Raw genomic sequence first — 26,729 nt, forward strand, 5'->3', positions numbered from 1 at the left:
GGTATATACCTGTCCCTGCCCATCGCTAAGGTAAACCTAACCGAATTGTGATCACTATCACCAAAGTGCTCACCTCCATCTAAATCTAACACCTGGCCGGGTTCATTACCCAGTACCAAATCCAATGTGGCATCGCCCCTGGTTGGCCTGTCTACATACTGTGTCAGAAAACCCTCCTGCACACACTGGACAAAAACTGACCTATCTAAAGTACTCGAACTATAGTATTTCCAGTCAATATTTGGAAAGTTAAAGTCCCCCATGACAACTACCCTGTTACTCTCGCTCCTGTCGAGAATCATCTTCGCTATCCTTTCCTCTACATCTCTGGAACTATTCGGAGGTCTATGGAAAACTCCCAACAGGGTGACCTCTCCTCTCCTGTTTCTAACCTCGGCCCATACTACCTCAGTAGACAAGTCCTCAAACGTCCTTTCTGCCGCTGTAATACTCTCCTTGATTAACAATGCCACACCCCCCCCTCTTTTACCATCTTCTCTGTTCTTACTGAAACATCTAAATCCCGGAACCTGCAACATCCATTCCTGCCCCTGCTCTACCCATGTCTCCGAAATGGCCACAACATCGAGATCCCAGGTACCAACCCATGCTGCAAGCTCACCCACCTTATTCCGGATGCGCCTGGCGTTGAAGTAGACACACTTTAAACCAAGTTCTTGCTTGCCAGTGCCCTCTTACGTCCTTGTAACCTTATCCTTGACCTCACTACTCTCAACATCCTGTACACTGGAACTACAATTTAGGTTCCCATTCCCCTGCTGAATTAGTTTAAACCCCCCCGAAGAGCACTAGCAAATCTCCCCCCCCAGGATATTGGTACCCCTCTGGTTCAGGTGAAGACCATCCTGTTTGTAGAGGTCCCACCTACCCCAGAAAGAGCCCCAATTATCCAGGATACCAAAACCCTCCCCCATACACCATCCCTGCAGTCACGTGTTCAACTTCTCTCTCTCCCTATTCCTCGCTTCGCTAGCACGTGGCACGGGCAACAACCCAGAGATAACAACTCTGTTTGTTCTCGCTCTAAGCTTCCACCCTAGCTCCCTGAATTTCTGCCTTAAATCCCCATCTCTCTTCCTACCTATGTCGTTGGTGCCTATGTGGACCACGACTTGGGGCTGCTCCCCCTCCCCCTTAAGAATCCCAAAAACACGATCCGATTTTGAAAAATAAAAGCGTGCAAGCACCTCTGTGCTTCATTGAACTAAAAGCATGGTCTCTCTGTCTCTACCATTCCTAGACATCCTGGCAGTGTTCAGCATCTCGCATGTCTACAACTGGGGCAGAAATCCCCACTGCTCACTGGGACCTGAAAAGCCCCAAAAATCTGCTGAGCTCTTCCACTCTACAAGCACTAGTGCTGGTCAGTTTTGGTAACCCCATGTTCCATATTCCAATAGATTCATAAAACGTGGGATACTTCACGTTTGTTTTGTTTTCTGGTTGTGTTGTTTTTTAGGAGAGTTTATACTGAACTAAATGATAACTGAGTTGACACACGAGTAAGGTGACTGCTTTTTTGGGCGTGTTCCTGCTTGATCTTTTAGCCAAGCGATTTACCTTGCAAGCTCTATCTGACTGGTGTGTGTCGACATACTTTGCTACAACTCTGATGTTGCCTCTCTCCTTTAGATGTTAAACAGGAGGACAAGCAGGAGATATTGGAGGTTGTCCTCATCGCTCTTGTCCCTCTGCTCATCATTACTACCCTGGTGATCCTCGCTTTCTATTTGTATCGGGTCCAGCGACAGAGGAAGCTGAGCAAAGAGTGGGCAAAGGATCAGAAGGTCAGGAAGCCAGGCCGTCGGCGCCGGTCTCCGAATGAGCGCAGCGAAGGCAGCGCCATGCACCTTGACGATGACCAATCTGACATTAGCTCCACCTGTGCCAACAACATCAACCACAACACTGAGCTGCTGCCGCTGGAGCTCGACACAGTGGTGGGCAAGGGCCGCTTTGCCGAGGTGTACAAGGCCAAGCTGAGGCAGAGCACCTCAGAGCAGTTTGAGACAGTGGCGGCAAAGATCTTCCATTTTGATGAGTACGTGTCGTGGAAGAATGAGAAGGAGATCTTCTCTGACGTCAACCTGAAGCACGAAAACGTGTTGCAGTTCCTGACAGCGGAAGAGCGCGAGACTGAAATGGGCAAGCAGTACTGGCTGATCACAGCCTATCACCCCCAAGGCAACCTGCAAGACTACCTTCTGAGGCATGTCGTGAGCTGGGAGGACCTGTGTCTGCTGGGGGGATCACTAGCCAGAGGGATTGCGCACTTGCACAGCGAATACACACCATGTGGCAGGCCAAAGATTCCCATTGCCCACAGGGACCTGAAAAGTTCCAACATTCTGGTGAAAAATGATCTGACATGTTGCCTGTGTGACTTTGGATTATCCTTAAGGCTGGAGTCATCTCTCTCTGTGGATGATTTAGCAAACAGTGGACAGGTGAGTGTCAGTCTTTTAACTCCTTGGTTTGAGAACAAATATAGTTGTTTCCCCAAGCTCTGTAATTCCCTCCATAAATCTCTCCATCTTTCTACCACTCTCTCCTCCTTTAAAAAAACAGATTTAAGGTTTTGGGCAAGAGACGCAGGGGGGATGTGAGGAAGAACTTTTATACGCAGCGAGTGGTAAAGACCTGGAACTCGCTGCCTACGAGGGTGGTGCGAGTGGAGATGATGAATGATTTCAAAAGGAAATTAGATGGGTATTGGAGGGAAATAAACTTGCAGGGCTACAGGGACTGACTGGATTGCTTTACAGAGAGCCAGCATGGACTTGAATAGCCTCCTTCTGTGCCATTATGACTGTGACTCTATGGCCAGAATTTTACGTCCCCCCCCCCCACAAAGAGCAGGAAGGTGGTGGGGGGGGGGGGGGGGTGCGTAAAATGGAGCGGGAGGCTCGGGGGACCCTTCCCTACCTGCTCACGCCTCCGCCGCCACTTTAGGCAGGGCGGCGGCAGCGAAAAACGGCCCGCATGCCCCGGGCCAATCAAGGCCCTTAAATGGCCACTTAAAGGCCTTCGCCCGCCTCCACGTGGATTTTACCCATGGCTGGTTGGGCAGCCCAGGCCCGAGAGAAGCTGCCGGACAAAAGCAGGTGGCTCTCTGAAAGCCTGGTGGTGGGGGGTGGGGGATGGGCCCTCCTGATCAGGCACCCTGTGCCTGATGGAGGTTTGCCCCCGCTGCCCCAGCCACCCCCAACACAATCCCGTTTCCCCAATCGACCTCTCTTGCCTTGCCTGGGCCCGACCGTTCACCCCCGGTGAGGCACCAGAAACTTAGCTTCATTCTCCAGGCACCCCGACAGCTTCTTCCTGATGGCTGGGTTGCAGTCCAAGCAGTGGCCACCGCTCCCAGTGGCGCTGCTGGGACTAAGAGCTGCCGGCCCACTGATCAGCTGGCAGCTCCATTAGGCCGGACTTCCTGCCTCTAGGGTGGAAGTCCCACTTCAGACCAATTAAAGGCTCGGGAACCTCAACATGAGGATCGGATCCCCAGGCCAGGCGGAGGTGGGTTCGCCACCGACTTTTCGGTCGGTGGACGGCTCCCGTCTGCTGAGGGGAAAATCCTGGCCTATACTTCTAAAACGCTCATTAAAGCCTATCTCTTCGACCAAGCTTTTGTTCAACTATCCTAATATCTTGTTATGTGGCTAGGTGTCAAATTGTGCTTGATAACACTCCTGCAAAGTGCCATGAGACATTTTACTATGTTAAAGACTCTATAGAAATGCATGTTGTCATTGACTGCAGTTAATAATGCAACAATAGTCAACTTCCAAAGAGTTCCTCTCTGCCCTATAGTGTAGAGCCCAACCTATCCCTGTAATGATACACGGAGTGATCTCACACATTCACAGGGAGTTCACATTGGGCGTATTGGGGCTATATCGTTGTAACTCTATCTCTGACATTTGCTGCACCCAAGCATGAACTCATCCCCACGCAATCAGAAAAAGCAAACCCTAATCAACAGTCTCACATTGGTTACACAACACTCAAGTTTTTAGTTAAGTGGTGGAGAAATACTGAGAGAATTTCTTGTTAAAAACTCCCACGGATTCTTGATCTATACAGATATTTTCTAGAATGGTGCTAGAGATGAGGGACTTCAGGTATGTGAATAGACTAGAGAAGCTGGGATTGTTCTCCTTAGAGTGGGGAAGGTTAAGGGGTTTAATGGAGGTGTACAAAATTGTGAAGGCTTTTAAGAATAAATAGGAGAAACTGTTTCCACCAGCAGAAGGGTCAGTACCCAGAGGACACAGATTTAAGAGAACCAAAGAGTAGATGAGAAGAAATTTTTTAAGCAGCGAGCTGTTGTGATCTGCAATGCACTGTCTGAAAGGGTAGTGGAAGCAGATTCAATAGTGACTTTCAAAAGAAAATTGGATATATACTTGGAAAGAAAACTTTTCAAAGCAATAGGGAAATGGCAGGGGTGTGGGACAAATTGGATAGCCCTTTGAAAGAGCCAGCACAAGCACCATGAGCCAAATAGCCTCCTTCTGTGCTATCTATCCAAGCACATAATTTACCATTTTAATGGCTGCCGCACTACCTTGAGAATAAGAAGTGGTTAACTAGCCTGTACTCAAAAAAAAAAACATGTGAACATACCCTGTGAGGTAGCGCCTGTGTGTTTTTCTTTGGAGTACTCTGAGCATGTGCGTCAGTGCAACAACTGCACAGCTCCTGCAATGATCAAACGACATTCTTGATCAATGCGTTTTCTTTACTGAGAAGCCGAGATGAAGGGGCAAGCATTGGAAAGGGAAGATGAGGTAGATCAGGGAAGTAGCGATTGGGTCATGCCAAACTCGGGTTTTTGAAGCCTGGAGCTCTTTGGCGGAAAATAAGGTCCAGGAAGGTAAGCAGTCCTGCACTTATAAGGCTCTGGGAAAAGAATGCCTAGGAGTTGGCAACTGCTGAAAGTTGAGCTCGCTATACTAAAGATGCAGGGAGGAGAAAGAGCATGTAGGATGGTGTAATGGCAGCTTTGAAAGAAGAATGACAGTTTTGAGGAAGCCTCACCTTATTAGTATGGAAAAACATAGACAAAGATGAGACACAGAAAGTTGGGAGACATTTCTGCATGTGTCTATCTCACACTGATTGTGTATTCAAACGAGTACAAATGAAAAAGCCAAAAGAGATGAGAGAAACAGTGCAATAATTCTTGCCAGTGTTGATGGAATGTTTTACTTATTTTTGTGGGATCTTCTTTATTCCCTGGAATCATGGGATTTATCCCCAGGTCCATTGTAGCGGCATCTGTGAAACCAGCTACCAGTAGCTGCATGGTAGCAGCATGGAAATGATTCCGACTGACCTTTAATTTTCAGATCTCTATGGGAGTTTTTTTTCCCTCTGCCCTGTGACTCCCTGAGTCAGATTGGATCTATCAGTATATCTTGATCCTCTCAACACCTCGGCTTCGAAATTGATACGCATTGTGCCTGTTTTACAGGTGTAAAACGAGCGCTACACTGACCAATTTAGCAGTGGGGGATGGTCTACACTCAATCTGTGCCACTATTGTGTTCATCAGGCCCATCTGTTTTGGTGTCCTGCTAGCCCCATAAAACAGGTATTATGTCCCTTGCATATGTTAATTAGGGATCTAACACCTGTTGAAGGACCCCGTTGGGAAACCTGTTTCTGATGAGTGAAGCTGGTGTCGAGCCTTCCCTGTTTAGGATTCTTCAGCAGTCCTGCAGCTGCCAACAAAAGTAAGTTTTAAAATTATTAATTAATTAAATTTAAAACTTTCCTATGGAGATGGGAGGAGTCGGAGCAACATGACCCCTAACTCCACAGTCATCACTATCGCCCCGCTACTACTCTTTCCTTCAGGTCACTGCTGGCAAGGGACTTGCTGACATTTGCACTTAAAAGTTTAAAGAAGCCTGAGGCCCAGTTCCAGGCTGTTTTTTTATTCATTCATGGGATGTGGGTGTCACTGACTAGGCCAGCATTTATTGCCCATCCCTAATTGCCCTTGAGAAGGTGCTGGCGAGCTGCCTTCTTGAACTGCTGCAGTCCATGTGGGGTAGGTACACCCACAGTGCTGTTAGGAAGGGAGTTCCAGGATTTTGACCTAGTGACAGTGAAGGAACGGTGATATAGTTCCAAGTCAGGATGTTGTGTGACTTGGAGGGGAACTTGCAGGTGGTGGTGTTCCCATGCATTTGCTGCCCTTGTCCTTCTAGGTGGTAGGCGTCGCGGGTTTGGAAGGTGCTGTCTTAGGAGCCTTGGTGCGTTGCTGCAGTGCATCTTGTAAAAAGTACACACTGCTGACACTGTGCATCGGTGGTGGAGGGAGTGAATGTTTGTGCATGGGGTGAAAATCAAACGGGCTGCTTTGTCCTGGATGGTGTCGAGCTTCTTGAGTGTTGTTGGAGCTGCACCCATCCAGGCAAGTGGAGAGTATTTCATCACACTCCTGACTTGTGCTTTGTAGATGGTGGACAGTCTTTGGGGAGTCAGGAGGTGAGTTACTCGCCACAGGATTCTAGGCTTTGACCTGCTCTTGTAGCCACGGTATTTATATGGTTACTCTAGTTCAGTTTCTGGTCAATGATAACCCCGGGATGTTGATAGTGGGGGATTCAGCCATTGAATGTCAAGGGGAGATAGTTAGATTCTCTCTTGTTGGAGATGGACATTGCCTGGCACTTGTATGGCGTGAATGTTACTTGCCACTTATCAGCCCAAGCCTGAATATTGTCCAGGTCTTGCTGCATTTCTACACCGGCTGCATCAGTACCAGAGGAATCGCAAATGGTGCTGAACATTGTGCAACCATCAGAGAACATCCCCACTTCTGATCTTATGATTGACAGAAGGTCATTGCTGAAGCAACTGAAGATGGTTGGGCTTAGGACACTACCCTGATAAACACCTGCAGTGATGTCCTGAAGCTCAGATGATTGACCTCCAACAACCACAGCCATCTTCCTTTGCGCTAGGTACGACTTCAACCAGCGGAGAGTTTTCCCCCTGATTCCCATTGACTCCAGTTTTTCTAGGGCTCCTTGATGTCAGACGCGGTCAAATGCTGCCTTGATGTCAAGGGCAGTCACTCTCATCTCACCTTTTGTGTTCAGCTCTTTTGTTCATTTTTGAACCAGGGCTGTAATGAAGTCAGAGCTGAGTGGCCCTGGCAGAAACCAAACTGAGCGTCACTAAGCAGGTTATTGCTAAGCAAGTGCCACTTGATAGTACTGTCACCGACACCTTCCATCACTTTACTGATGATCGAGAGTAGACTGATGGGGCCGTAATTGGCCAAGTTGGACATGTCCTGCTTTTTGTGGACAGGACACACCTGGGAAACTTTCCACATTGCCAGGTAGATGCCAGTGTTGTAGCTATACTGGAACAGTTTGGCTAGGAACACTGCAAGTTCTGGAGCAAAGGTTCATGACTATTGCCGGAATGTTGTCAGGGCCCATAGCCTTTGCAGTATCCAGTGCCTTCAGTCATTTCTTGATATCATGCAGAGTGAATTGAATTGGCTGAAGACTGGTATCTGTGATGCTGGGGACTTCAGGAGGAGGTCAAGATGGATCTCGGCACTTCTGGCTGAAGATTGTTGCAAATGCTTCAGCCTTATCTTGAGCACTGATGTGCTGGGCTCCCCCATCATTGAGGATGGGGATATTAGGCCTCTCAGTTGCAATGTCTGATCAGCACTGAGTCTTAAACTGGAAACAGTCATAGGCAAATCTCTAACCCCTCATCAATGCATTATTCAATAGGGAATATTTTAAAGAGATATACGTAGATATTTACTCAAAAATGTTACTAAAGAGCATCATACAAAATAGCATTTCTACTATAACTACCAGTGAGCGGGTAGAATCGTGCAGAATAGAAGGAGGTGGTTAAACCCAGCCTGCCTGTGCTGGCCTTTGGTAGATCTCGCCAACTAGTCCCATTCTCCTGCTTTTCCCCACAACCCTGTAAATGTTTTCCCCTCAAGTATTTACCCAATTCCCTTTTTGAACGTTACTATTGAATCTGCTTCCACCACCCTTTCAGGCAGCGCATTCCAGATCACAATAACTTGCTGTGTAAAAAAAAAAACAATGTTTCCTCATGTTCCCACTACTCCTTTTGCTAATCATCTTAAATCTATATCCTCTGGTTATCAACCTTCTGCCAGTGGAAACATTTTCTCCTACTTTATCAAACCTGTTCATAATTTTGAACACCTCTTTCAAATTTTCTGCTGTAAGGACAGCAACCCCAAACTTCTCCAGTCTCTCTGCATTACTGAAGTCCCTCATCCCTGGTACCATTCTAATAAGCCTCTTCTGCACCCTCTCTAAGGCCTTAACATCCTTCCTAAAGAGAATTGCCCAGAATTGAACACAGTACACCAGTTGAGGCCTAACAGTTTGTATTATAAAGGTTTAGTACAACTTCTTTGCTTTTATACCGTATGCCTCTACTAATGAAGCTGAGGATCCCATGTGATTTGTACATACAAATTGGGGGTTGGAAACCAGACGTGGGGTCTAGTTCTGGGTCCTGACCCTGCACGGTCTAATTTAGACACACCTATCACAATTTTCAAAGCTTCTGCCAATTAAAAGCCAGGGAGCAGGCTCACCATCTAATCAGGGATGGCAGGTGAGCTCCCAAAGCTGGAGGGCCAATGGGAGGCCCTCCAGAACTCTGTGATCAGCACCCCCACCAGCCGAGGTGGGAACTTCCAATGTGAGGATGCAGTCAGCGAGGGACAAGGGCAGGTAAGATTATTTTATTTTTCAACATGCCGCAGCTGCCTGTCCATGATCCAGGTGGCCATTGGGGTGCGGTTGGGGTCGGGGGGAGTGGGGGTCAGCGTCCATTGCTTGACCCATTGTGCCCTTCCTGCCCTGAGCCCACGACATTGGCCTGGATGGCCAATGTGGCTACCAACTGGAAACCACAGTCAGTGTGGTAACAGGGCCTTAATAGGCCCCTCAATCATAACTAATTAACTTAAATTGGTTATCTGCCGCTTGCCAGTGAGCAGCCGATCGCAACCCCACGGTGGGCTCCTTCAAAATGGCTTGGGATCAGGATCGTGGCGGGGAACTGGCACGGAGGCTGGCGGCACCAAATTGCAGGCCTGCCTGCTTCCAAACTGGCCCCTGACCTCTTTTAAAAATCGAGACCCAGGTTTCTTTCCCTGAACCTCCCCCTTAAAATTGTACCATTTAGTTTATATTGCCTCTTTTCATTCTTCTATCAAAATGTATAATTTCACACTTCTCCGCATTATATTAAATCCACCGTGTGTCTACCCATTTCAGCAGTCAGTCAATGTCCTCCTGAAGTCTGTAACTAGTCTCCTCACTGTTTACTACATTTCCAATTGTTGTCATCTGCAAACTTTTGGGAATTATGCCCTGTATACTCAAGTCCAGGTCATTAATATATATCAAAAAGAGCAGTGGTCCTCATACGAACCCCCGAGGAACACCACTGTATCTTTCCTGCCAGTCTGCAAAAACAACCATTGCGTACGCCTCTCTGCTTTCTGTTCCTTAACCAATTTCATATCCACACTGCCACAGTCCCTTTAATCCTGTGGGTTCTAGTTTTAACAAATCTATTATGTGGCACTTTGTCAAATGCCTTTTGAAAGTCCTTATTCACAACATGTTGGATTGACATTGCTAATAAGCTGACTTTGTCATTCAGGGAATGTTATTTGACATCCAGTTGACGTTACTATATTGCGCTAATTATGGAGAGCAAAAGGGCATTCAGCCAGCAGATCAATTCCATTTAATAGGCTTGCTGTCAGCACAGAGTGAGTCGCTGGTATTATTCTTGTTGCGCTCACCACGAGCTCAAAATTAAACCATCCACCCAAAAGTAAATAAGCAGGAGATCTTCCAAGTAGCTGTGTTTTGACAGTTGTTACAGACTATAGCAGTTAGACATGCACAACTTTTAGCTATAGTGTTTTTTTTTTATTATGTGTGTTTTACCACTTCAGTAATCAATGTAACTTTGAAGAGCTCATAGAGTCACAGCGCAGAAGGAAATCATTCAGCCCATTGTGTCTGTACCAGCTCTTTGAAAGAACTATCCACTTAGTCCCACTCCTCCGCTCTTTCTGTATAGCCCTGCAGATTGTTTCCTTTTCAGCTATATATCCAATTCCCTTTTGAAAGTTGCAGTTGAATCTGATTTCCACCACCCTTTCAGATAGCATTCCAGGCCATCATAACTCGCTGAGTTAAAAATAAATTCTCAATTCCCCACTGCTTCTTTTGCCAATATATCTAAAACCAATGTCTTCTAATCACTGACCCTCTTCCCAGTGGAAACAATTTCTCCCTATCTGCTTTACCAAAAGCCCTCATCATTTTGAACACCTCCATTAAATCTCCCCTTAACCTTCTCTGCTCTAAGGAGAGGAATGCCAGCTTCTCTAGTCTCTCCACACAACTGAAGTTGCCAGCTCCTTTCAGTTAGGGGAAAAAAGGTGTCCAGTGACAGGAAACTAAAGAGGGAACCAAAACAATGACTAAAAATGGAAGCGAAATAAGATGTTGACTGATCGGAGTGATCATTTTGATAGTGAACTGTGCAACATTGACTCAAAGTTCTACGAGTTCACAAAGCTGAAGAAGTTGCTAGATTAGAATGATAAATGTGACACCCTTATTCAAGGAAGGGTGCAAGGACAGTCCTAGCTACAACAGGCTGGTCGGTTTATCATCAGTAGTGGGTAAGGTTTTAGAAACAAAAATCAGGGGGAAAAAAATCAACGGACATTTGGAGAGGTTTAAGTTAAATAGGGAGAGCCAGCATGGATTTGCAAAAGGCAGATCATGCTTGACTAATCTAATTTCTTTTTTTGATGAAGTAACAGAGAAGGTTGATGAGGGGAATTCAATGGATGTTGTCTATATGGATTTTAAGAAAGCCCTTTGACAAAGTACTGCATAAAAGCTTGGCTACCAAAATGAAGGCTCATTGAATAGGAGGGTCATTGTCAGCTTGGATAAAAAATGGCTTAAGGTCTGAAAGCAGCAAATCGCGGTAAATGGTTGTTTTTCAGACTGAAGGATGGTAGACAGTGGTGTTCCTCAAGGTTCAGTGCGAGGACCACTGCTTTTTTCGATATACATATATGACTTGGATATTGAAATACAGAGTAAAATTTCAAAATTTGCTGATAATACCAAACTTGGAGGTGTGGTAGACATTGAGGATGATACCAATCAACTGCAACAGGACATAGATAGGCTAGCAGAATGGGCAGACACGTGTCAGATGGAATTTAATACAGGTGTGAGGTGATGCATTTTGGCAAAATGAATAGGAAAAGGTAATATAGACTTAATGGAGCAGTTCTAAAGAGTGTACAGGGACAGAGGGACCTGGGGGGGTTCATGTGCCTAGATCTTTAAAGGTGTCAGGACATATTGAGAGAGTGGTTAGCAAAGCATATGGGATCTTGGGCTTCATAAATAGAGGTATTGAGTACAAAAGCAGGGAGGTTATTCTGAACCTTTATATAGTTCTGGTTAGGCTACAATTAGTGTATTGTGTCCAGTTCTGGTCACCACACTTTAGGAAGGATGTGAGGGTCCTTGTGAACAGGCAGAGGAGATTTACCAGAATGGTTCCAGGGATGAGCGATTTTAGTTACAAGGTTAGGTTGGAGAAATTGGGGTTGTTCTCTTTGGAGTAAAGGAGATTAATGGGAGATTTGATAGAGGTGTACAATATTATGACAGGTTCAGATAAGGTAGACAAAGAAAGATTGTTCCCTTTAGCTGATGATACAAGGACTAGGGGAGGCAGATTTAAGGTTTTGGGCAAGAGATGCAGGAGGGGTGTGAGGAAGAACTTTTTTACACAGCGAGTGGTAATGACCTGGAACTCGCTGCCTACGAGGGTGGTGGAAGTGGAGATGATGACTGATTTCAAAAGGAAATTGGATGGGCTCTTGAGGGAAATAAACTTGCAAGAGTACAGGGATCGAGCGGGGGAATAGGACTGATTGGATTGCTGTGCGAAGAACCGGCATGGACTCAATGGGCTGACTGGCCTCCTACTGATTCGTTATGATTCTACGGCTGGAATTTTACATTGGACGGGAGGCCCCGCCCACCAGCCAAAAAGTCGGAGGCAAGCCTGCCTCTGCTGCACCTGGGAGACATGCTATGATTTTACGAGGCGCAGGCCCTTAATGGGTCTCGGGCAAGCCTTTCACCTCCAAGAGTTGCCGGCCAAGCAGCGGGCTGGCAGTTCTCAGCCCAAGTAGTGCCACCACGAGCCAGGGAGAGGAGTAAGAGGGACGCTGGCCCCAGGGAAAAGGGAGATTTGTGGATCCTCACTGGGGATAATCAGCTGGGCCCCGGTGGGGCAAGAGGGATTAGTTGTGGTTTTGGGGGTGGGGGTAGGAAGAATGTAGTTCAGTGGGGGGTTTGGTTGGTGGGGGGCCCTCGATGGGGTACTGCGTGCCTGATCAGGAGGGCCCACCCCCCACCCCCCAGCCCGCAAGGGGGCTGCCAGGTTTTACTGAGCAGCCTCCTGGGTGGCCTGAGCCGCCTATATTACCAGCGGTGGTGGGAGCAGGCCCTTAAGTGGCAGTTAATTGGCCACTTAAGGACCATAATTGGCCTGTGGTAGGCGGGCAGTTTCTTGCTACTGCCGCCACTCAGAAAATTGCAGCGGGGCTGGGAAGGCATCAGGAACAGCACTCCCTGCTTCCTACTCAATTTTATCCCCCCCTCCACCCCGCCTCCAGCCCACTCCTGTGGAGGGGAGGGGCCTAAAATTCCAGCCTCTGAATCATAGGAAGATGGGAACAGGAGTAGGCTATTCAGTCCTTGGGTCTGCTCTGCCATTCAATTAGATCATGGAAAACTCCATTTCTGTCTTTGCTCCATATTACCTGATGCCCTTACCCAGTCAAAACCAAAGCTCCAATTGTCCCAGCATCCACAGCCTTCTGGGGAAGACAGTTCTTGATTTCCATTAACTTTTAGAGAGAATTTTATGTTCTCCCCCACGGCGGGTTTGGAGGCAGGGAGAGTGTGTAAAATGGTGGGAGAGGGGATTCTTCCCACCGCGCCATCAATTGAGGCCCTTGACTGGGCAATTAATGGCCAATTAAGGGCCTCATCCCACCACCGCTGCAATTAGCCGAGCGGTGGGCGACCCTGTCACCACATGGGATGCATGGCAGGAAAAACCGTGTGGGCTGCTTGCTGACTCTGGAGGGGGATGGTTCCCTTGTTTAAAAAACACTTAGTGCCTGAACAAGGGATCCATCATTGGGAAAGGGGGGCCCGCTGAGAGCCAACCTCCTTGCCTTAGCTGCTGATCCCCCCTAGCCCGCGAGACCCCTTCTGGCCTGACCCACCTGTGGCCTTGGTCCAGCATGACTCCTGGGCCTTGGGTCGGTGCTCCACCAGCAGCAGCTATCACCTCCACTCAGTTACAGAGCTGCTGGCCAATCAGTGGCCAGCAGCTCTCAGAGGGCGGGACCTCCATCACCATGGTCCTTGATCCCATGGAAGACCCACGGCTGTCGCATTAAGTGATGAATTGGCATTTGATTTGGCGGTCTTTCAACACACCATTAACATATTGTTTGCCTTTGCTCCATGACCTTCTGGTCGGTTATTCTCTGTGACCTTGTCCTATGTTATCTCTTACCTACCCCCACTTTATTCTTGCTTAAAACCTTTCACTTTTCTAATATCTGCGAGTTCTGATGAAGGGTCACTAACCTGAAACGTTAACTCTGCTTCTCTCTCCACAGATGCTGCCAGACCTGCTGAGTATTTCCAGCATTTCTTGTTTTTATTTCAGATTTCCAGCATCCGCAGTATTTTGCTTTTATTTTACTGATAATCGAAGTGTTTTCTGTGCTGAAACTCCAATTTCAACGAAGCAACTTTGAATGAAGAAAAAATGTTTGAGTACCTGTGCATGTCTGTGTCTGCGCATGTGTGTGTGTACCTGTGCGTGCCTGTGTCTATGTGTTTAACATGTATGAATTGATCTGCTGTCCATTGCATATAAGGAGTAAAGACCGAGTATCTTATTTAGGTGAAGCAAGGTTAGCGAGTGAAAGATACGTGAACCTGACAATGCAGATGTAATTCAGTCCCCATTTTAAAGTCATCTGCATTTTAGACTAATTTTTGTATAATTTAATTTCGCTTTGCTATTTATTTAAAAAATAGCAAAGCAAACAGTTTGAGAGATGGAGCAGAGTTGATTGGAGAATCAAAGATTTACAGCACTGAGACACCACTGCTGGGAGGACGGAATTACTGTCACACCTTTTCACAACCTCCGCGTGCCCCAAAAGCACTTTACAGCTACTTAAATATATGTAAAGTTTGGTCACATTGTAAAGTAAGAATTGCATTAAGTGTGATGTGTGCCAAGCAATGATAAAAATGATCATGGGAAACCAGTGAGAAGAGTAGGGCTAACTAAAGGTGAAATGCCTATCGGAAACACTGTGTCAACCAATTAGTTGGAGGCAGGACAGGAAGTATAGGAAATAAAGCCTGTTTACTGAGCAAATAAAGTCTGTTTAAAAAGCGTCTCTATGAACTATAGCAAACAAAACTCTTGCCAGAACTACAGTTTTATTTCACCAGAAAAATGCAGTGAGTTGAGAAGTTACATAATACAAATTTCTGTGCTTAAAATCAATTCCAATGGGGGAATTGCTCAATATTCTCCATTCTGGCCGAGTCACTATGTGCAGCCTACTAAAGATGCTTTCAGAATGTGACTGAAGCATTGGTGCAAAGAGATTTCACTTCACACCAACATTGCAGTTAACATGTAAAAAGCCAGAATCTAGAGGCAGGGTCTAACCTGACACCAGAGCAAAGCAAAGTGAGCCTTTGTGAAGGAAATAGTCTCTGCTTTGCTTCAAAGTCAATTTGGGCCTTCAAACCCAGCTTGCAGTCCACAAGTTTAGCATTGGTATGAAGCCAAAGCACCTACACTTGTAGTAGAGATGTGCAGTCAGTGCTGATCACAACAGGCATAAAATACTCTGTGTGTGTGTGTGTGTGTGTGTGTGTCTGTGTGTTTCTCACAGGTGTTTTTAAAAAGATGAAGAACTTTAATTTATATAGTGCCTTTCACGACCTCAGAACATCCCAAAGGACTTTACACTAATTAAGTACTTTTGAAGTGTTGTCACTATTGTAATGTAGAAAACACTACAACAATACTTACAAAGTAATTCCTTTATAATATCGCTTGAATCTTTTTCAGACAACTAACTACAATGGGAAGAGCTGTTTATTACTCCCTGTTAAAACATATGAGGTGTCTTTACCCTCGCCGTCCCCACCACCCCCAACTCTCTTTAGAAGTACCTGTGGCTAACATAATTTTCACAGTTTTATCATGGAGCTTTGCTTAAGTTTCCGATTGCTGGACCTACTGTAAGTGAAATTAGGACATCATTTTAAATGAATAGAGTTTAAAGAAGATAGAACCATAGAAAAATTATGGCACAGAAGGAGGCCATTCAGTCCGTAGTGTCCGTGCTGGCCGAATAAAACCCTAGCTGCCCAATGTAATCCCACCTTCCAGCACCCGGTACATAGCCTCGCAGGTTACAGCACTTCAGGTGCATGTCCAGGTACCTTTTAGATAGGGTTTGAAATGTAAGGGAATCTGATCCATTCTGCAATTCATCATAACTAGTGGCCTTGCCCAACTGTCTGTGGGCACAGATGCAGGCAGCTGTTGTCTTAAGGCCACAGTCTTCATGGGAAGAAAGAAATTACATTTTAATATGTTGTGGCTTCATAGTGACATCAAAATTGCCCAACAGAGACAACATTTCACATTTGGTACCAGGTCCAATGTCAAGGAGACACGGTCCTCATATGAGATTCAGAAAGATAATTATTGCACTATTCGTCTTCAGCTTGAGATCCCTTATTCCAGAATAGAGACGTCACTCAACCCTTACCAGTGATACTTTACTTTTGTGATGTAACTGTGATCTTATTGGATAATCCCATAATCTGCTCATTGCTATTCAAATCACTCTTTGAAGTTTTTTCGAGCTGAACTCTTGGACCAGTTGAATGAAGACTGTGATTTGTTGACTTGTAGAGCTTTCATGAGCAACTCTTGTATCAGACTCCTGTAGTTAACATGGGCCTCCTTCTCAAAGTTCTTAATCGCCTTAAGGACTTGAAGACTGTTTATTTTAACTCCCTGACATTGCTGAATTGCCAGCCTCAAACACTCCAGGGGTTGAATGCCATCCTCCTTTTGGACCCACACCCCAACCCACAGGAATGGAAAATGAGAGCGCATTCTGGGGAATGCTACTGATCAGCTAAAGGTAGCTGGTTTTGCACAGCTTCCTCAATAGCTGTCTATTGGGATGCCTGGCTGCATATAGTTTCACTGCCTGGGGGAGAGAAACCAGCAAGAAAAAAAATTGAATGAAATTAAAGGTCAACAACTGTGTATTTTTTTTAAATTGTAAAAAAAAAAATTGGGCTTGTTTGTTACTAAGATTGACACCATCCAGTCAGCTTCTCTGCCATTCACTCTGTTCCCCTAGCCCACCAGGCCAAACTTCCTTAAAGATACCCCTGCGCTAGCCCTTAACTCACATCTTTCTCTAGTTTCTCTCTTTGTAGAGGGCGTGAGAGGAGATAGCTCATCTTGTCCATGTGACCCACCTCCTGTTCCCTCAAACCCATTCCCACTAAACTGCTGCCCTCCAGACTTCCCTTCCTGGGGGTTCCCATGTTAGCTGATGTTAACAGTTTTCTCTCTTCAGGTACTGTCCCTTTTTCCTTCAAATCTGCCATCATCATCCCTCTCCTCAAAAAACAACCCTTGACCCCACCATCCTTGCAAATGACCACCCGATCTCCAACCTCATCATCTCCAAAGTCCTTGATTATGTGGTTGTCTCCCAAATCTATGCTCATCTTTTCTCAAACACCATGTTTGAATCCCGCCCAACCAGATCTCCATTCCTCCCACAGTACCAAAACAGTTGTTATCAAAGTCGCAAATGACATCCTATGTGACTGTGACAAAGGTAAACTATCCTCGTCTTTCTCAATCTGTCTGCAACCTTTGCACAGTTGACCATACTACCCTCCTTCAACACCTCTTCAGCATTGTCCAGCTGGATGGGACTGCTCTCACCTGGTTCCATTCTTATCTGTATAATCATAGCTTGTAGTGGCTTCTGTTCCTGCTCCCGCACTGTTACCTCTGGTGTCCCCCAGGGATCTATCCTTGGCCCCCTCCTATTTCTCAACTACATGCTGCCCCTTGTTGACATCATCTGAAAACACTGTCAGTTTTCACATGTATGCCCAGCTCTACTTCACCACCACCTCTCTCGAATCCTCCATTGTCTCTAAATTATCAGACTGCTTGTCCAGCATCCAATACTGGATGAGCTGAAATTTCCTCCAATTAAATATTGGGAAGATGGAAACTATTGGGTTTTGGTCCCCGCTCTCTTGCCACCGACTCCATTTCTCTACTTGGCAACTGTCTCAGTATCAAGCAAACTGTTTGCAACCTTGGTGTCATATTTGACCCTGAGATAAGCTCTGACCTCATATCTGCACCATCACAAAGAACGCCTATTTCCACCTCCATAGCACTGCCCATCTCCACCCCTGTCTCAACTTATCTGCTGCTGAAAGGCTCATCCCTTCCTTTGTTACCTCCAGATTTGACCATTTCAACACTCTCCTGACCAGCCTTTCACATTCTACCCTCCGTAACCTTGAGGTCATCGAAAACTCTGCTGTCTGTGTCCTTACTCATACCAAATCCCATTCACCCATCACCCCTGTGCTCACTGACCTGCATTGGCTCCTAGTTAAGCAGATTTTAAATTTCTCACCCTTGTTTTCAAATCCCTCCATTACTCGACCCCTCCCTATCTCTGTAATCTCCTTCAATCCTACAGCCCTCTGATATCTGCGTTCCTCAAATTCTGCCCTCTGGAGCATCCCCGATTTTAATTGCTCTGTCATTGGTGGCTGTGTGTTTCAGCTGTCTCAGCCCTAAGCTCTGGATTTCCCTCCCTAAACCTCTTCACCACTCTATCTCTCTTTCATCCTTTAAGACACTCCTTAAAACTTACCTCTTTCGTCAAGTTTATGGTCATCTGCACTGATATCTCCTTAAGCAACTCGGTGCCACATTTTGCTTTATTATGCTCCTGTGAAGTGCCTTGGGATGTTTAATTACATTAAAGGCACTATATAAATACAAGTTGTTTTTGTTGTTGCTCTTGATCTGAGTCACATTAGTTGTGTTGGATTTAATTACAAGTTGTGTCAGATACTCCTTGTTTTACAGTACCTGATGCGTTTTGACCCTTTTTGTTTGTACTCTGTAGGTCGGCACAGCCAGGTATATGGCGCCTGAGGTATTAGAGTCACGAATTAACTTGGAGGACATTGAGGCGTTTAAACAGACCGATGTATATTCGATGGCACTCGTTCTGTGGGAGATAGCATCGCGTTGTACGGCTGTTGGCGGTAAGTGGCATCAAAGTTTTATGTTTTAAAACGACAACAGGCTGTCTTTTATAATGTTGTTTAACCATATTTAGTCCTGTTGATGTTCAATATCTGGATATTTCAACAGGAAGGAGGGGATTGAGGAACTGAAAAAAAAATTATCATAGGTGTCAACCATTGCTCAGTTGGTAGACATTAAACCGCCCCGCCTGCCCCTCAGGTGGATATTAAAGCTCCCACGGCACTATTTCAAAAATGTGCAGGGGGTTTCTATCCAATATTTATAAATCAACCTAAAAAGAATAGTATGGTACAAAAGGGGGCCATTTGGCCTATTGAGTCTGTACTAGCTGTTTTGAATAACAATCCAGTTAGTCCCACTCCCCAGCTCTTTCCCTCTATCCCTGCAGTTTTTTTTTCTCCTTCAAGAATACAATACTGAGCAAACTATTTACAGAACCTTTGTCTAGGGTTTCTAGTCACATGAGTACATCCTGGTACTTAGCTCATTAGCATACTGAGTTCCTAAAGGGACATCACGCTTAAAGTGATCACACAACAAATCCTGCACTGCACTTGGTCTGGGAGTCCATGATATTGGCACCATGGCTGGAATTTTACACCCCCACCCCCGCTCCCCCCCCCCCTGCAGGAGCAGGCTGGTGGCAGTGGGGGGGGTCATAAAATTGAGTAGGAGGCGGGGGGGGGTGGGGGGGTGCCGTTCCGGATGCCTTCTTACCCCCCCGCTGCAATTTTATGAGGGGCAGCGGCAGCGACTAACAGCCTGCCTGCCACAGGCCAATCAACGCCCTTAAATGGCCAATTAACTGCTACTTAAGGGCCTCGCCCAGTCACCGCTGGTAAAATACCAATGGCAGGCGGGCAGCTGAGGCCCTCCAGAAGGGCACCAAGTAAAATCTGGTGCCCTCCTTGCAGGCTCCAACCCCCTTGCCTCGCTGGGGCCCGGCCAATTGTCCCCGGTGAGGCCCCAGACATTTGCCTTGTTTCTGGGGCCGGCGTCCCTCTTGCTGCTGAACCTGGGTGCAGTCCCTGCAGCGGCCACTGTTCCCAGTGAAGCTGCTGGGACTGAGAGCTACTGGCTCGCTAATTGGCCGGCAGCTTGTGGAGGTGGGACTTCCTGCCTCAGAGGGGCAGAAGTCCCAGCTGAGGCCAATTAAGGGCCTGGGGAGCGTAAATTCCTGGCGTGGCTCCCCAGGCCAGCAGAGGCGGGCTCACCACCCGACGTTTTGGCTGGTGTGCAGGGCCTCCCACCCAATGGAAAATTCTGGCCCGTGTGTCTGAAATAGAATGTGTTCCAATCTGCAGAACTAACATCGTTAATCATAATGAGCACAAGATTCATGCAACAAAAGTCAATCCATTTTCTCCCCTTATAGATCCATAGACAACTCCTTATGATTATTTTAAGCCTCCTTGTTCAGTGTCTCATCAGAATAGTACAGACAGGAACTGGAACTCATTGTTGGAGGAGATTTGCCATTCTGTGGCAAAGGGTTAAATTTCCCTTTACAATACTCACTTATAGAAAGGTGCACCAAGGGAATTCAACACACTGGCAGAAAGCCAGGACAGTGCAGGAATTATTTGTAATAGAAATAGAAAATGCTGGAAATACTTAGCAGGTCAGGGAGCATCAATGGAGAGAGAAACAGAGTTAATGGCCTGAATTTTACTGGCCCCCGGGTGGCAGGAACGAAGGCAGAGACTCCGGTAAAATTGCGGGGAGGCTCCCGGCGCTGGGGCATTTTACCACGGACGGGATGCGGATTGGCTGGCTGCTCCAAGGCAGCCAAATAGCATAATTCAAGGCCCATTTGGGGACCATTTTATGGGGCCGCCAACATTTTACTAACCACGGGGTGACCACTGCATGGGGAGGCTGCCAGCTAAATGAAGGTGGCCACCCTGCAGCAGCGTCGAGGGCCATTGGAGGTAGAGGCTCATTGACCCAAAGAGGGGGACAAAGGGATGGATGGCAGCCCCCACAGTCCCCACGATCTCCCCATAGGGGTTTCCCCTCCAACCGTTGACCCCTCTACATTTTTTTTTTAACTTGCCTGGCCCTGTTCCCGATGTCTTCTGCATGCCTCAGCAATGACTGCCTCCCGGGTGGTGCTGCTGAGGCTTCAGAGCTGCCTCCCTCTGATTGGGCTGGCAGCATCAGGAGCCCACCCACCTTCCTTAATTGGTAATTTGCCTTTTTGAACCACTGCCCTACAGATGGCTGCCACAATGTTGTTAGTTTGGGAGTTTATGGATTTTGACCTTGCGACCATCAAGGAATGGCAGGTATGTCCTAAGTTGGTATGTTGTGTGACCTGAATGAGAACTTGGAGAAGATGGTGTTTCCAAGTGCCTCCTATCCTTGTTCTTCTGGATGGTGGAGGTTGCAGGTTGGGCAGGTGCTGTCAAGAAAGTGATATAAATATAGGTATTATTAACAACTGATCACCATAACAGCTGAAGCATATTCACCAAAAGACAGTTATGAAAGACGTTGTCATTGTCACCCAGGATGTATTCTGCAGTTTTACAAAAAAAAAGCAAGAAAATGCTAGAAATACTCAGTCGGTCAGGCAGCATCTGTGGAATCCCATTACCATCCCCTTGTGCCTTGCACCATCAAGCTTTTTGTCATTTAATCACTCCTTCCTACCTTCCACCCGATCACAGACCTTCCCTTTTGTTCTTTCCTCCCCTCCCCCACCACTTTCCCTGCCTCTGGTACATTTCTAATTTTTTCCAGTTCTGATGAAATGTCAACTTTGTTTCTCTCTCCACAGATCCTGCCTTACCTGCTGAGTGTGTACACCACTTTCTGTTTATATTTCAGCTTTCCAGCATCCTCATATTTTTCTTTTGTACTACTGTATTCTGTAGTTGTCCAACCTATCTACATGTGTTACCTTATATTGGTTAAAAATATTAGGGGGAATTTTATTCTCTTCCCTGCAGCAGGTTTGGAGGCAGGGAGAGCATAAAATTGGGTGAGATGGTGGCGGAGGCGGGGGGAGGTGGGCTGATGGGGACGGTTTCCCGCCACCAACCCGCCTCTGCCAAAATTTAGTCCGGTGGCGTAGTGGTAATGTCACTGAACTAGTAATCGAGAGGCCCAGGCTAATGCCCTGCGGACAAGGACTCAAATCCCACCGTGGCAGCTGGTGGAATTTAAATTCAATTAATTAATAAATTCAATTAGTTCATAAAAATCTGGAATTGAAAGCTGGTCTCAGTTTCATGGCACCATTACTATCATCGATTGTCATAAAAAAACTCATCTGGTTCACTAAAGTCCTTTAGGGAAGGAAATCTGCAGTCCTTACCTGGTCTGGCCTACATGTGACTCCAGATCCACAGCAATGTGCTTGACTCTTAATGGCCCTCTGAAATGGCCCAGCAAGCCACTCAGTTGTCAAGGGCAATTAGGGATGGGCAGCAAATAAATGTTGGCCCTGCCAGCGACGCCCACATCTCATGAAAGAGCAAAAAAAGGAAACTATTTTTGAATCGGGGACAGGGATTCAACACAATTCATTTAAGCAAAATAATAGTAATGAAGAAAATAATGGCTCTAACAAGTGACAAATTTCCAGGACCAGATGGTTTCCATCCCAGCATTTTAAAGGATGGAGGTGAGGACATTGCAGATGTCTGAACTGTAATCTTCCAAAGTTCTCTTGAATTGGGAAAATTGCACATGTCACTCCGCTATTTATGAAAGCAGACAGAGGGAATTCAGAGAATTATAGACCAATTAGCCAAACACCCGCTGTTGGGAAATTGCTAGAGTTTATAATAGGGTGACTGAACAGCTTAAAAATTATCAGCTGTTCAGAGAGAAACTGCGTGGACTTGTAAATGGCAGGTCATGCCTGACAAAGCTGGTTGAATTTTTTGAAGAGGTGACTAAAGTAGTGGACGGAGGAATGTCTATGGATGTTATTTATATTTTTTTATTTTATTTAGAGATACAGCACTGAAACAGGCCCTTCGGCCCACCGAGTCTGTGCCGACCATCAACCACCCATTTATACTAATCCTACATTAATCCCATATTCCTACCACATCCCCACCTTGCCTCAATTCCCCTACCACCTACCTATACTAGGGGCAATTGATAATGGCCAATTTACCTATCAACCTGCAAGTCTTTGGCTGTGGGAGGAAACCGGAGCACCCGGAGGAAACCCACGTGGTCACAGGGAGAACTTGCAAACTTCACACAGGCAGTACCCAGAATCAAACCTGGGTCGCTGGAGCTGTGAGGCTGCGATGCTAACCACCGCGCCACTGTGCCAGAAAGACTTCCAGAAAGCATTTGATAAAGTCCTTCGTAAGAGACTGTTAGCTAAAGCTGAAGCTCATGGAATTGAAGGCAAATTATTGATCTAGATAGGAAATTGGCTAAGTGGCAGGAGATAGAGTTGGGATATTGAGCAGGTACTCTAATTGGTAGATGTGACCAGTGGTTACCCACAAAGATCTGTGTGGTGTCTCAATCATTCACCGTATTTATTAATGACTCCGATGATGGGACAAAATGCCACATATCTGAATTTGTTGATGACACTAAGATAGGTGGCATGTAAAAGCAAATGGGCAAAACTGTGGCAGATGGATTTCAACATAGGCAAATGTGAGGTCATCCACCTTGGATCTAAAAAGGATAGAACAGGGTACTTTCTAAATGATGAAAAGCTAGAAACAGTGGAGGTCCAAAGAGTCTTGGGGGTCCAGGTACATCGATCATTAAATGTCAGGAACAGAAGATTATCAAAAAGTCTAATGAAATGCTAGTCTTTATATCTAGAGGAATAGAGTACAAGGGGGTAGAAGTCATGCTTCATTTTGAGTACAATGAGCAGTTCTGGGCACCACACCTTAGGAAAGATATATTGGCCTTGGAGCAAGTGCAGTGTAGATTTACTAGAATGATAATACCTGGACTCCAAGAGTTAAGCTACGAGGAAAGATTAAACAAACTAGGGTTGTATTCCCTGGAATTTAGAAGGTTAAAACATAGACATAGAACATAGAACAGTACAGCACAGTACAGGCCCTTCGGCCCACGATGATGTGCCGAACCTTTAACCTGCTCTAAGATCAAACTAACTACCTACCCTTCATTCTACTATCATCCATGTACCTATCCAAGAGTCGCTTAAATGCCCCTAATGTATCTGCTTCTACTACCACCGCTGGCAGCGCATTCCACGCACCCACCACTCTCTGTGTAAAGAACCTACCTCTGACATCTCCCCGAAACCTTCCTCCAATCACCTTAAAATTATGCCCCCTGGTGATAGCACTTTCCACCCTGGGAAAAAGTCTCTGACTATCCACTCTATCTATGCCTCTCATCATCTTGTACCCCTCTATCAAGTCACCTCTCATCCTTCTTCGCTCCAATGAGAAAAGCCCTAGCTCCCTCAATCTTTCTTCGTAGGACATGCCCTCCAGTCCAGGCAGCATCCTGGTAAATCTCCTCTGCACCCTCTCTAAAGCTTCCACATCCTTCCTATAATGAGGCGACCAGAACTGAACACAATATTCCAAGTGTGGTCGAACCAGGGCCTTATAGAGCTGCAGCATAACCTCGCGGCTCTTAAACTCAATCCCCCTGTTAATGAAAGCCAACACACCATACGCCTCCTTAACAACCCTATCAACTTGGGTGGCAACTTTGAGCGATCTATGGACATGGACCCCAAGATCCCTCTGTTCCTCCACACTACCAAGAATCCTGTCTTTAAGCCTGTATTCCGCATTCAAATTCGACCTTCCAACATGAATCACTTCACACTTTTCCAGGTTGAACTCCATCTGCCACTTCTCAGCCCAGCTCTGCATCCTGTCAATGTCCCGTTGCAACCTACAACAGCCTTCCACACTATCCACAGCTCCAGCAACCTTCGTGTCATCGGCAAACTTGCTAACCCAGCCTTCCACTTCCTCATCCAAGTCATTTATAAAAATCACAAAGAGCAGAGGTCCCAGAACAGATCCTTGTGGAACACCACTGATCACCGAGCTCCATGCTGAATACTTTCCATCTACTACCACCCTCTGACTTCTATGGGCCAGCCAATTCTGTATCCAAACAGCCAACTTTCCCGGAATCCCATGCCTCCTTACTTTCTGAATGAGCCTACCATGGGGAACCTTATCAAACGCCTTGCTAAAATCCATATACACCACATCCACTGCTCTTCCTTCATCAATGTGTTTTGTCACATCTTCAAAGAATTCAATGAGGCATGACCTGCCCCTCACAAAGCCATGCTGACTGTCTCTAATCAAACCATGCTTTTCCAAATAATCATAAATCCTGTCTCTCAGAATCCTCTCCAATAATTTTCCCACTACCGACGTAAGACTGACTGGTCTATAATTCCCAGGGTTATCCCTATTCCCTTTCTTGAACAAGGGAACAACATTTGCCACCCTCCAATCATCCGGTACTACTCCAGTGGACAGTGAAGACGCAAAGATCATCGCCAAAGGCACAGCAATCTCTACCCTCGCTTCCCTTAATATCCTTGGGGATATCCCGTCTGGCCCCGGGGACTTATCTGTCCTCATATCATTCAAAATTTCCAGCACATCCTCCCTCTTAACCTCAACCTGTTCGAGCATATCAGCCTGTTCCACGCTGTCCTCACAAACGACCAGGTCCCTCTCACTAGTGAATACTGAAGCAAAGTATTCATTTAGGACCTCCCCTACCTCCTCCGACTCCAGGCACAAGTTCCCTCCACTATCCCTGATCGGCCCTACCCTCTCTCTGGCCATCCTCTTGTTCCTCACGTAAGTGTAGAACGCCTTGGGATTTTCCTTAATCCTACCCGCCAAGACTTTTTCATGTCCCCTTCTAGCTCTCCTAAGTCTATTCTTCAGTTCCTTCCTGGCTACCTTGTAACCCTCTAGAGCCCTGTCTGATCCTTGCTTCCTCAACCTTAAGTAAGCTTCCTTCTTCCTCTTGACTAGCTGTTCCACATCTCTTGTCATCCAAGGTTCCTTCACCCTACCATCCCTTCCCTGCCTCATCGGGACAAACCTATCCAGCAGTCGCAGCAAGTGCTCCCTAAACAACCTCCACATTTCTGTCGTGCATTTCCCTGAGAACATCTGTTCCCAATTTATGCTCCCCAGTTCCTGCCTAATAGCATTGTAATTCCCCCTCCCCCAATTAAATATTTTCTCATCCCGTCTGCTCCTGTCCCTCTCCATGACTATCGTAAAGGTCAGGGAGTTGTGATCACTATCACCGAAATGCTCTCCCACCGAGAGATCTGCCACCTGACCTGGTTCGTTGCCAAGCACCAAGTCCAACATAGTCTCCCCTCTAGTCGGCCTATCTACATATTGAGTCAGGAAACCTTCCTGGACACACCTGACAAAAACTGCTCCATCCAAACTATTTGCACTAAGGAGGTTCCAATCAATATTAGGGAAATTGAAGTCACCCATGACAACAACCCTGTTACTTCTGCACCTTTCCAAAATCTGCTTCCCAATCTGTTCCTCCATGCCTCTGTTGCTATTGGGGGGTCTATAGAAAACTCCCAACAAAGTGACTGCTCCTTTCCTGTTTCTGACTTCCACCCATAATGACTCAGTAGACAAACCCTCCTCGACGACCTCCCTTTCTGCAGCTGTGATACTATCCCTGATTAACAATGCCACTCCCCCACCTCTTTTACCTCCCTCCCTATTCCTTTTGAAACATCTAAACCCCGGAACATCCAACATCCATTCCTGCCCCTGTGATATCCACGTCTCCGTAATGGCCACAACATCGTAGCTCCAAGTACTGATCCATGCTCCAAGTTCATCACCCTTATTCCTGACATTTCTTGTGTTAAAATTCCTGACACTTCTTGCGTTAAGGGGTAATTTGATTTGAAGTTTTCAAGATATTAACGGGAATAGATAGGATAGATTGGGAGAAACTATTTCTGCTGGTTGGGAAGTCTAGGACTAGGGAGCATTGTCTAAAAATTAGAGCCAGACCTTTTAGGAGTGAAATTTGGAAACACTTCTACACACCAAGGCTGGTAGAAGTTTGGAACTCTCCTCTGTAAATGGCACTTGATTCCAGAACAATAGTTAATTTTAAATTTGTGATCGATAGATTTTTGTTAACCAGATGTA

At 46.3% G+C, this 26,729-nt stretch overlaps 1 protein-coding gene across 1 annotated transcript in view; it reads left to right on the top strand.

Annotated features, from left to right (window-relative positions):
- Window positions 1-26,729, top strand: part of tgfbr2b (transforming growth factor beta receptor 2b) — a 79,973-nt gene that overhangs the window by 37,397 nt on the left and 15,847 nt on the right. The window contains exons 4-5 of the mRNA XM_068056463.1: window positions 1,654-2,468; window positions 18,431-18,572. Of these exons, the coding sequence (XP_067912564.1) occupies window positions 1,654-2,468; window positions 18,431-18,572 (957 nt within the window). The remainder of the gene's footprint in view (window positions 1-1,653; window positions 2,469-18,430; window positions 18,573-26,729) is intronic.

Source organism: Heterodontus francisci, chromosome 2, assembly GCF_036365525.1.
Source record: "Heterodontus francisci isolate sHetFra1 chromosome 2, sHetFra1.hap1, whole genome shotgun sequence".
NCBI classification, from domain to species: Eukaryota; Metazoa; Chordata; class Chondrichthyes; order Heterodontiformes; family Heterodontidae; genus Heterodontus; species Heterodontus francisci.